We start from the raw sequence: 11,137 nt of genomic DNA on the forward strand, positions 1-11,137 counted from the left end.
CTCCCAGCCCCAAGAGAACAGAGCTGCCGGATGTGACACCTGGGGAGATTCAGTGACAAGATATATTCTGGTCTGACTGTGCCCAGAATGCTCCCTGGGGCTTCTCTCTCCTTCAGCAGGAGCAACCATTGAGGATTGTCACAGTCAGGGGTCCTGGAAGCTGTGGAGGCCACATCATGTGCAGGGGCTGCTCTCATCTCCTCTCCCAGTGGGATCCTCACCTCCTCAGCTCCAACTGCCTTTTCTTCCCCACCAAACTTGTGCACCTTCACCTCAGCTCCGTTGGGATGTTCCTATTTCCTCTGGGAGCAGAAGACACTTTGATTTTTCTCCCACATTCCCAGAAAGAAGGGAATAACCATGCTATGCAGCAGCTAAGGAGCTCTGGCCGTGTGCTGTCTGGTGGGATAACGTAGCATTTGCAAGAGGAACCTGTCTCCAGTGGGGTGTGGGATGCCACAAGCCCAGAGGGGACAAGGACCAGCTGTTCCATAGGGTAAAGGGTGGGGAGTCAGCAGAGAAATAGGTGTGGGTTCAGTGGGTCACGTGCACTCACAATGATGGGCCACATGGGGCACCCACCCAGGGCCACATCCCCAGCAGTTTCTGCTTCCCTGATGCTCGGTCCCCCTCTATCACCACCCCTAACACCTTGTCTGGCTTTTCTGTACCTGGCTAGTTGCGTTGTCTTCCCCCATACCTCCCTCAGCACACCTCAAATGTGGAATTCTCAGACACCCAAAGGAATGACTCTCTAAGCCCTGCAGACCCCTACTGTTCCTTTCATACCCACCAGGCAGTGTTAACTTTCTCCTGAGAGAGGGAGTTAGAAGAATCTTTTCAAGTAGAGATACAGCACTGACAGCATTAAACTAGGATGCTACGTAGTGTCTTTACTAACTATGCTGCATTGTGCAAATTAACTAAAGCAAGAAGCCTTGGGCCCCTTACCAAGGTCAGTCTCTTAATAAGAGTGTAAGCGTATCTTAAGAAACTGGCAAAACTGGTCTTGTGGATGGACAAGAGCCAAGGAGCAACCGAGTCTGTGCAAAGACAAGAGGTCAACTAGTGGTGACGAGGACGAGTAATCAACCTTCATCCCCATGACCTCCAATGACCACCACCAGGACACGCTGTGCAAGTGCAGATGGGAGGATTTAATGGAAATGATTCTTTGGATCTAATTTTAATATGAAGCGGGGACAGGTTATGAATATGTATAGGCGTATTGTGAAACTTCATGTATATGTAACTCTTTACTGCATATAACCAAGGCAAGTTGTCACGTCAGGTGCGCATGACTTTGGTGGGACTATCCCCAATACTGCCCAGCACTGAATAAACATACCTACTTTACAATCTTATTGATTCTGGAGTCCGTTTTCCGCAAGTCACTCCCTCTCTCCAATAAATTTACCGTATGAAGCAGTTAATCCACTTCACTGCCTGTGGTGTCCCGAAACAGAAGGAGATTTTTTGTGGAGAAGTTTGGGATCTGCATGGCAGTTCACCTGAGCAGCCACAGAGCTCTTCTGTGCTGTACAGAGCTGTGCTGTCCATATCTTTTGGCATGTGGCAGTGAGCATGTGGTGAGTCTGTAGGAGTGAATCAACGTGTTGTTTGATGAATAGAGTTGTCCATTTCTAAGAAAAAGCACAACAAATCCCAGAAAATCTCCAGATAACTTGCCAGTGAATCTCAGCACGAGCAGGACCTGCAGCATGTGCCTTGCCCTGACAAGTGGTCTGTCTTATGTTCTTTGGTGAGCTCCACCACAACCACTCTCAGTCCCCCTCATCAGAAGAGGGTGAGAAGAAAGAAATTTGATATAAGGGAGAAGTAAGAGAGAAAAATAAGCAAGGGCCGCACAGAAGCACAGAGAGAAAAGAAAATTATTCTCTACTTCCCCTCAAAGTGATGCTTGGCCATCTCCTGGCAAGCAGGGCCTTAATACTCAGAGCAGTTGTTTGGGAGGACAGATGTCTTCATAATGAGAGCTCCCCCATTTCCTACCCCTTTCCCACCTTTTATTACTGAGTGTGACATCACATGGTATGGTATATCCCTTTGGTTGGTATGGGTCCGCCACCCTGGTGATGTCGTATCCCTACCTCTTGCCCACCTCCTGCTTCCTGGCTTTGGGGGGCTTTGAGGAAGTCCTGATGCTGTGCCCTCTGCTCAGCAGTCAGCACCTCTGCTCACACAGACAATAGTGATTCCTGCACCAAGGACAGACCTTCAAGAGTGCTGGCTAGTGCAGCAAACTCCTCAGTGACTCAGTCCTTTGGCAAGATCCAAGGTTCCACAAGGTGTCACTAGAGTGAGTGTCAAGCACAGATATTTGTTGCATTGCCAGGACTTCATCTCAGCGCCAGAGGTCCTGGATTTGGGCTTGGGACAAAGCTTGTACAACAAGCTCTTGAAACGTTACCGCTGCAGAAAACGGACGAAACCCAATGTGGCTGTTCTGAGGCTCCCTCGGGACCATGCTGTTTAACTCCAGGCCCTGCAAGGGGACTTCCAAGCACCGGCAACAACCCCACGTGGCTCCGGCTGTGGCTGTGCACCCACCTCGCCCTCGTCCCACCTTCCCGGCCCCACGCACTGCGGGGCACCCCCTGATGCCCCCAGCTCCGCAGGCCGTTGGCTGCCTTTGCTGAAAGGGCACACTGCTGGCTCTTGTCTGGCCGGGTGTCTCCTGCACCCAAAACCCTTTCCTGCAGGTCTACTTCCTTGGCAGCCAGCCCCCACCCCGTGTTATTCTGGGGGTGGTTCCAGCCCAAGAGGAAAATCCTTTTCTTTGCTCCTTTGCACCATCATGAGATTCTGGTCAGCCCCTTCCTCCAGCCAGCCTGTGTTCTCCACAGCACATTTGTGACCTACGCTGTCACCACCTGTGTGCCCCGGTTGGGGACCATGCACAAACTGACCAAGGGTGCCTTCCTTCCGACTGCTTGTGGCCTTAATGAAAGCATTCTGCAGGACTGGATGTCTCTGGCATTGCCAGCTGCTACTCAGGCAGAAGGTGCCCTCCATGTCAAAGGTGCTGGGCAGGGCGTGTGGGAAGGGCTCCCAGGAACTATGAACACTGTGCTTGATGGGCAGCCATAGTGAACCACTCCAAATGCTGAGCATTCATCTAGTGCAAGGAGGGGATCAGTTTACTCTTGGCACTGTGTGATCCCTTTGCTGTGATATCCCACACGCATAGGAGCGACAGCTGCCCCTTTGCCTTCAGGAGAACCAGCCTGACATGGGCTGGATGGGAATCTGTCCCCTCTGCTATGCAGTTCTAGAACAATGCTGGAAGGCCTTTATAGATGGGTGTGAGGAGATGGCCCTGGCGCCAGCACTGACTCCCAGGAGGACCTAGCAGTGGCCAGGGGGTGGAAATCCATGACTGATAGGCACCATCAGGAGCCTCACAGCAGTCTGCTTCTCCTATACCAAGGATCCAAACTGATACGGTCCTTGTTGAGGCCTGAATTCTGCAGGAACAGAGGGTGATTGTTGCAGCGTGAGGAAAAGGAGGGCTCTGGAGAAAGGAGCTGTGTTTCAGTGCCTCTTCCCTGCACACATCTCTGCCAGGCTGGTGCCGTCTCCATTCAGCTGCTCTCAGGCTCCTTCTGAGCCCGGGAACCTGCTTCCCTGCAAAACTCATGGACAGAGCAGGGGAGAGTGCTGCCAAGTGCACATACCCTTGTGATAAAGGGGAAACAAGGACACACGCACGTGCTCATCTATACCTGCATGGAGTCCTGCACAAATATGTGCATGCACGTGCATTCACACAATGTCAGCTGCACAGTGGCTGTCACAAGACAAGAGCAGATGTGTGAACACAAGCAACCAGGCACTCAGGTGAGTGCACAAGGTGAGCCTACAAGGAAAGGTTCTGTATTCTGGGCCTTGATCTCACAACAACTGCGGCTGGTGGGACTGTGAAGCTCAAAGGCAGCCTTGGCTGCAGTGACTGTGAAATGGTGGAATTGAGGATCCTGAGAACAGCGGGGAGGAAGCACAACAAACTTGCTGCCTTGAACTTCTGGAGAGGAGACTTTGGTCTGCTGAGGCATCTGCTTGGTAGAGTACCATGATACAAAGCCCTGAAGGGCCCAAGAAAGCTGGTTAGTATTCAAGGATCACCTCCTCCAAAGTCAGGAGCGATGCATCCCACCAAAGAAGGAGTGAGGCAAAATGCCAGGAGACCTGCATGGATGATCATGGAGCAACTGGCTAAACTCAAATATGACAGAAAAGGCCATAGAGGGTAGGAGCAAGGACAGGTCACCTGGAAAGAATACAGGGAAATTGTCTGAAGAGCAAGTTAGGAGAGCTGAATCGAAGAGAATATTTAGCCAAGGAAAGACACTTTGTTTCCATGCTTGTCTGCCTTGACAGAAGCATGACCAGAAGGCGGAGGGAGGTGATTCACAGCCTCTGCTCCGCTTCAGTGAGACCCTGCCTGGAGTGCTGTGCTCAGCCTTGGTCCCTTGGCACAGGAAAGATATAGACCTGTTAGGATGGGTCCAGAAGAGAGCCATGAATAATCAGAGGACTGGAATATGTCAGGGGATAATGGTTTAAAACTAAAAGCAAGACAATTTAGATGAGATATTAAAAGAAATTCTTTACTAAAATAGATGAGGTCAAAACCCAGTAGAACAAATCACACACCTTGAGAGGCAACAAGGGACCATCAGAGTGAGTTGATGAGGAAAGGAAGGGAAGGATATGGCACGTCCTCATTCACAGACACGGTTTGGAATCCAACTGAAGCTCATGGGAGCTTCTTCCTCAGAATGGAACTTCAAACAACCCCAATAGAGTGACCAAGACAGACATCACCTGACTGCCTGGGACCTGTCCAGCACTTCTGGTGAGTCTGCCCTCACTGATGCATTCCTGTCCTAGAAATCATCCTCCATGGGGAGGTTTCTAACGCCTCCATGGGGAGTGCAGCTGTGTCCTGTAGAGGCAGGGAGAGGTGACTGCCACCATGCTCTTACACTCTGAATCCTGTGATACAGAATTAAAGAAAGGATCCAAACTGTTGTGGGCCCATCCTTGTTGGGGACTGAAACTGGACATCTTAGGGTCAGGAGAAAGAGGGCTTCAGATACAGAAGGCCACATTTCAGCATGTGTGCAGTGGGCACTTCTGGGCTGTTTTTGTTCTGTGATTGTCCAGCTGTTCTCAGGTTCCTTCTTGCTCTCTTCTTGCCAAGTAAACATCCACCACACAGATCTCTCACACCCCCTGCTGAAAGCAAGATGTGCGCAGAGAATGTGATTTAAGCTAAAGGACTTACAAGTTGAGATAGGTATAATATCATTAAGTGAAAAAGAAAAAAAATATATATAAAAATAAAGAGCGAAGAGTGTTTGGAAACAAACTGAGAGAAAATTATACTCCACTTCCCATCAGCAAGTAATGTTCGTCGAAGTCTTTGGAAGCACTGACTCAGTATGCCCACCCCTGGTTTTCCTTCCCCTTTCACAACTTTACTACTGAGTGTGACATCATTAAGTACAGAATATCCCTTTGGTTGGTTTAGGTCAGCTGCCCTGGTGATGTCCCCTCCCAACCTCGCGCCCACGTGCATACCTGCTGGCTTTGTGGGGCCTGGAGAGAGTCTTGATGCTGTGTAAGCACTGCTCCACTATAGCCCCAATGTTGGTGTGAAGGCAATGCTGTTCTATCTCCAAGTGCAGAGCACAGCACTCTAGGGGCTGCTGTGGGGAATGTTGAACGTGTGTTGCCTGGAAATACTTTTGCCTCCCTACCTGCCACTCAGAAGTTGTCTTCTTTGGGGAAAGGGCATAAAGCAGGAAATGAAAAGCAGCATCACAGGAAGGCAACACACATCCCGTATCATTAGGTGGGATGTTTTGCATTCAAGAGCAGCTTGTCAGAAAATAGTCCCTACTTCAAGGGATGCTTCTGGACATGGGGCAGTTAAGGCCCACTATAAAAGCCAGCCCAGCTCCGTGCTCAATCATCCACTTCTCTGGCCTTCTTCTTGTTGGGAACCAGGTGAGTGTGAAGCCCCTTCTTGTCCCCCTCATTCTCCCACAGGAGGACTCAGTTCCTTGGACCTTTCAGCTGCTATCAGCTGCGTGTCCTGCCAAATCTTGGGACTGCTGGTTGTGGGAGAGTCAAGGGGTAGAAGGTTTGTCATGGATGAAGATTGGGCCTGTGTATGATGGCTCCTGTGCTGGAGCCTAGGGTGTATCCTGGCTGTGGTGGCTCTTTTTGGGCCCTGTCAGGATGCAGCCAAGAATGCCTCGCACATCCCTGCACTGCCTCCAGCTCACAGTACTGCCTGTGCCTTGGATCTGTTAGGATGTGGTGGCAGGCTGCTCCTCATGCATCCCCATGTTGAGCTTTCTATCTGCCCTCTCTCCCAGGTGAACCTCCTACCCCCAGACATGTCCTGCTACGACCAGTGCCGGCCATGCCAGCCCTGCGGCCCGACTCCACTGGCCAGCAGCTGCAACGAGCCCTGCGTCAGGCAGTGCCAGAACTCCACCATTGTCATCCAGCCCTCTCCCGTGGTGGTGACCCTGCCCGGCCCCATCCTCAGCTCCTTCCCGCAGAACACGGCTGTGGGATCCTCCACCTCTGCTGCCGTTGGCAGCATCCTCAGCTGTGACGGAGTCCCCATCAACTCTGGGTGCTGTGACCTCTCCTGCATTACCAGCCGCTACTGTGGCAGCAGGTGCCGCCCCTGCTAAAGGTGCCAGACAGTGCCCCAGACCAGGACCCCAGGAACTCACAACATGCTGCTGGCCAAAATGAATGGAAGAAGAGACCTCATGTTGTTGTTCTAAGAGGACCTGACCATCTCTGGCTTGTCCTGTAAGGACAGATAGGAAGGGGCCAGCCTGGAGTCTATGACAACATGGCCACTGTCTACCTAACCTGTTTTCCACACGCTCTTTTTCTTTCTTTGCTTTCTTGCCCTCTCCTTTGTGTGAGGCCCCCAGAAACCAGCCTGGAGAGACCTGGTAGACCCTCTCCCCATGTGGGCCTGGTAGATTGATGCCCTGTTGCAAGTCTGCCATTGGAAAAGCTGAACAGATTTTTGTCTGCTCCTGCTGTGCTACGATCTCGGGGCCTCCTCTTGGAGTCACCTTCTTTCCTCCCTGAGACTTGATAAACATTTGCAGCAACTCTGAGTGTGTCCCTGTGTGGTCTTTTCATCTGGATACTGATGGCCAAGGGAGAAAACCATTCCTTAGTGGGAATAGGCTGGGGGCACTGCCTCATTCCTCTAGGCACTGGAGGGTGGGGCATACTGCAGCAATTCCTCTTTCAGGCAGTGTCTCTTGAAGGTGAGGAAGACATCCCTAGTTCCTCCACAGCCAATGGCCACCAGTCCTTGACTTGTGACGTCTCTGCCTAGACAAGCGTTGTTGACATTGGAGTCCCCAGATCTTTGGAAGAGTGTTTGTCTTGCTATGGGTGGAGCTGTGCTGGGGATGGAGGTTCAGAAAAAGATAATCCCAAAGGATTGCATAAACTGGGAATGGGAAATTGTCTAGGGGATATCCCTCTGTCTCTCATCGACTTTCGCCTTTCCAGCACCACGTGATCATGGGCATCATGTCTGGGCATGGAGAGCAGGAACAGCTTCCCTGTGCATCCCAATCACACTTCAGCACAGCGTCTGGCATGGCCCAGTTATTGGCAAGACAGGGACTGATGGCCAAACACTCATGGCTGCTTGGTCTTGCTTTCTTTTTCCCAAGCGTGGGTCAGCTTTCATCAGGCCCTGGAACTCAGAAGCCCCATGGGTGGCACAATCGCACTATGCTTCAGAAAAGCCATTCTGTGGGGCAGATATCCCACAGTCTCTGAGGAGACATGGCAGTGAGAACGGGACCTGGTTGTGCACTCAGCAAGGTCTGGTTATGGGCCATGAATGGCACAGGGCATGCACCAGCCCAACCACAGGGCACACGCTGGGGGATCTTCTCCCAGGCACCAAGCTCCTCTGTCATTCCCAGAGCCATGAGGATGTAGTGGCCCTTTTGCTTCATGCAGCACCACTGCTCTCCACTCCCAGGCAAGGGCCTTCCCACATCTGCAAACCTTGGGGTCCTGTGGTGTGGGGGTGATTTAGTTTCACACAGACTGTACATGCTGCCAGTGCCATGGGACCAGGATGGGGGATGGGGCTATTGCTCCATGGTGTGAGGATGGGGGGACCTGTCCCCAGGCCAGGTTCTCTGGGAGGCAGTGCTGGCTCAGGTGGCAGTGCAAGGGCAACAAGCATCAGAACCAAGCCCACCAAAGTCCAGGACAACAACATCTTACAGCTCTGGCCTGACCCCTAGCCCAGGGTCTCTGCACAAGCTCAGGCCTAGCATAGCCCTGCCCCAGCTTTACTGAGTGTGTGCCTGTGCCTGGCCTACCTAATCTTGCCAGTCTGGCCTGGCCAGCCATCTGAGTGGTGCAGTGCCATCACTGGAAGGAGCCTTTAGCCAGGCCTCTCTGGGGTCTGGCCTTAGTCTGTGCCCCAGACCCAGCTCTCACCCTGGGACCCAGACCTTCTATGCATAACACATCTATTGCCTGGGTTAGAGCAATAATCAATAGGTGCTCCTGAGCCAGAATTACGTCCTGGCTAACGCTGAAGTCTGAGTTGGAGAAGCACACTCACAATTTGGAGATTCACCTTTGTCTTGGAAATGAAAAATCCATTTAGAGATCAGGTCAAATTGTTGATTCCATCTTTCCCAGCCTGTAGCATAAGTTAACTGAGGAGAACAAGACCAACATTTTAAGAAGACATTGTCCACATAGCATCTCATTGTCTCTGAAAACCATAGAATAACAGAACTCTAGTGTATGCTAAGTTAGAACAGACAAACAAGGATCATCAAGTCCATCTCCTCTAGCTTCACGCAGAATTACCTGCAAATGAAACCACTGGTCTGAGAGTGTTGTCTGAATGCTTCTTGAACCCCAGCAGACAGGTGGTCACACCCCATAGTGACAAAGGGGAGGCCATTCCCCATAGCCTTCAGAGAGATGAGGAGAAGATGATGATAAAGAGGATGATGTGCCAGCCACGATGGTCTGTTAAGCTCGGAAGAATGTATTCAGTTCCAAAGGTCCTGTTCTCCTTTGCCATGGCTCTAAGATTTCAGAAGGGGATGATGTCACACTGAGGTTTCATGCTGCACTAAGAGCAGCAGTAAACATCAACGAAAAGCCCCTTCCTTGCCTCTCATGGCCTCTCTTGATGTCTCATTTTCCCTCCATCTGCCCTCTCTCCCTCACACTCTACTTCCATATAGAGAGCCATACAAACAGCTGTCCATCTTTCTCCAGGCATCCATCCACCCACTCTTCACTACATGACCCTTCTTGAAGTGAGCTACAAACTACAGTCTTTCTAGTCCAGATTCTGTTTTCTATTCTTGTCCCTGACTTTTTCTCTTGTGTCAGTTTCCAAAAACCAAGTAGGTCAGACAAATCTGGAGTATTTGGCAGAAATTATTTATTCAGGTTTCAAAGAAATGTTAATGTTATAATATTATGTAAAAATTTATATTGTATTTATGTATTTATATTATATATAAATAATATAAATGTTAATAATATTATATATATATATTTTGCATTGCTAGATTTCTTCGTGTCCCACGGTGCTGTAAGACGTACAATAATTTTCTGCATAAAAGAAGCTCCCAACTCATAAGAATTCCAGCCAGCAACAGAAATACTGCTATACAAGAACATCAGCATCAACCCAGTGTTTTTTGTTTTTTTTTCAACCAAAGTGAATAGATATTATGCTTCAGAGTGTTGCAAAAGAAACAAAGATATAAATGAAATGTTAGAAGCAAGTCACAGAATCATAGAAACATAGACTATCCCGAGTTGGAAGGGACCCATTAAGGATCATCAAGTCCAACTTCTGGCACCACACAGGTCTGCCCAAAATTTTAGGCCATGTGACTAAGTGCACAGACCAATCATTTCTTAAATTCAGACAGGCTTGGTGCAGTGAGTACTTCACTGGGGAGCCTGTTCCAGTGTGCGACCAACCTCTCGGTGAAGAACCTCTTCCTGATGTCCAGCATAAACCTCTCTGGTCTCAGCTTGACACTGTTCCCACAGGTCCTATCACTGGTGATTATGGAGAACAGGTCAGCACCTGCCTCTCCACTCCCCCTCATGAGGAAGTTGTAGACTTCGATGAATCTCCCCTCAGCCTTCTCTTCTCCAGGCTGAACAGGCCAAATGACCTCAGCCACTCCTCATATGTCATCCCCTCTAGGCCCTTCACCACATTTGTTGCCCCAAGTATTTTTAGTCTCTACTTTTGTCAGTTCAGCTTTTTCTGAACAGGGTTGCGGAATGCTCAGGAGATGATGAGTTTTAAATGTTTTCCTTGATGGAACTTTTTTTTTTTTTTTTTCCCCAATATCAAGTGCAGCATTCTGACTCTCAAACTAAAATTTTGCAGCTGTTTGGTCAGCTCCAGGCATGTTCCCAGGCAAGAACCGGAGGGAAGGCATTATTCCTACAGAGGTGTTCAATGTCTCCAGAGAATCCTTGGGGCAATGATCCCGGGGGTAGGCTCTAGTGAGGCCGCACCTCCAGTACTTTGTTCAGTTTTGGGCCCCTCACTACAAGAAGGACATGGAGGTGCTTGAGCGAGTCCAGAGAAGGGCAACGAAGCTGGTGAGGGGTCTGGAGAACAAGTACTACCAGGAGCGGCTGAGGGAGCTGGGCTTGTTCAGCCTGGAGAAAAGGAGGCTCAGGGGTGACCTTGTCATTCTCTACAGGTACCTTAAAGGAGGCTGTAGCGAGGCGGGGGTTGGTCTATTCTCCCATGTGCCTGGCGACAGATTGAGGGGGAATGGGATAATGTTGCACCAGGGGTGTTTTAGGTTGGATATTAGGAAGAACTTCTTTACCGAAAGGGTTGTTAGGAATTGGAATGGGCTGCCCAGGGAAGTGGTGGTGTCACCATCCCTGGAGGTCTTTAAAAGACGTTTAGATGTAGAGCTTAGGGATATGGTTTAGTGGAGGACTGGTTAGTGTTAGGTCAGAGGTTGGACTAGGTGATCTTGAGGTCTCTTCCAACCTAGACAATTCTGTGATTCTGTGATTCCTC

The 11,137-nt window shown here is 50.1% G+C and overlaps 1 protein-coding gene across 1 annotated transcript; it reads left to right on the forward strand.

Annotated features, from left to right (window-relative positions):
- Window positions 1-5,929: 5,929 nt before the first annotated feature.
- LOC139999694 (feather keratin Cos2-3-like) lies at window positions 5,930-7,181 on the forward strand. The gene is made up of 2 exons (XM_072028928.1): window positions 5,930-6,036; window positions 6,411-7,181. The coding sequence occupies exons 1-2, from the start codon at window positions 5,938-5,940 to the stop codon at window positions 6,735-6,737; spliced, it is 426 nt and encodes a 141-aa protein (XP_071885029.1). The 5' UTR covers window positions 5,930-5,937; the 3' UTR covers window positions 6,738-7,181.
- Window positions 7,182-11,137: the final 3,956 nt, after the last annotated feature.

Source organism: Anas platyrhynchos, chromosome 28, assembly GCF_047663525.1.
Source record: "Anas platyrhynchos isolate ZD024472 breed Pekin duck chromosome 28, IASCAAS_PekinDuck_T2T, whole genome shotgun sequence".
Taxonomy (NCBI): domain Eukaryota; kingdom Metazoa; phylum Chordata; class Aves; order Anseriformes; family Anatidae; genus Anas; species Anas platyrhynchos.

Excerpts from the sequence above, each read along its gene's own strand:
- LOC139999694 (XM_072028928.1), top strand. The coding sequence starts at position 5,938 with ATGCTTCTGGACATGGGGCAGTTAAGGCCCACTATAAAAGCCAGCCCA. Across the intron at positions 6,037-6,410 it reads TTCTTCTTGTTGGGAACCAG|GTGAACCTCCTACCCCCAGA; the intron begins GTGAGTGTGAAG and ends CCTCTCTCCCAG.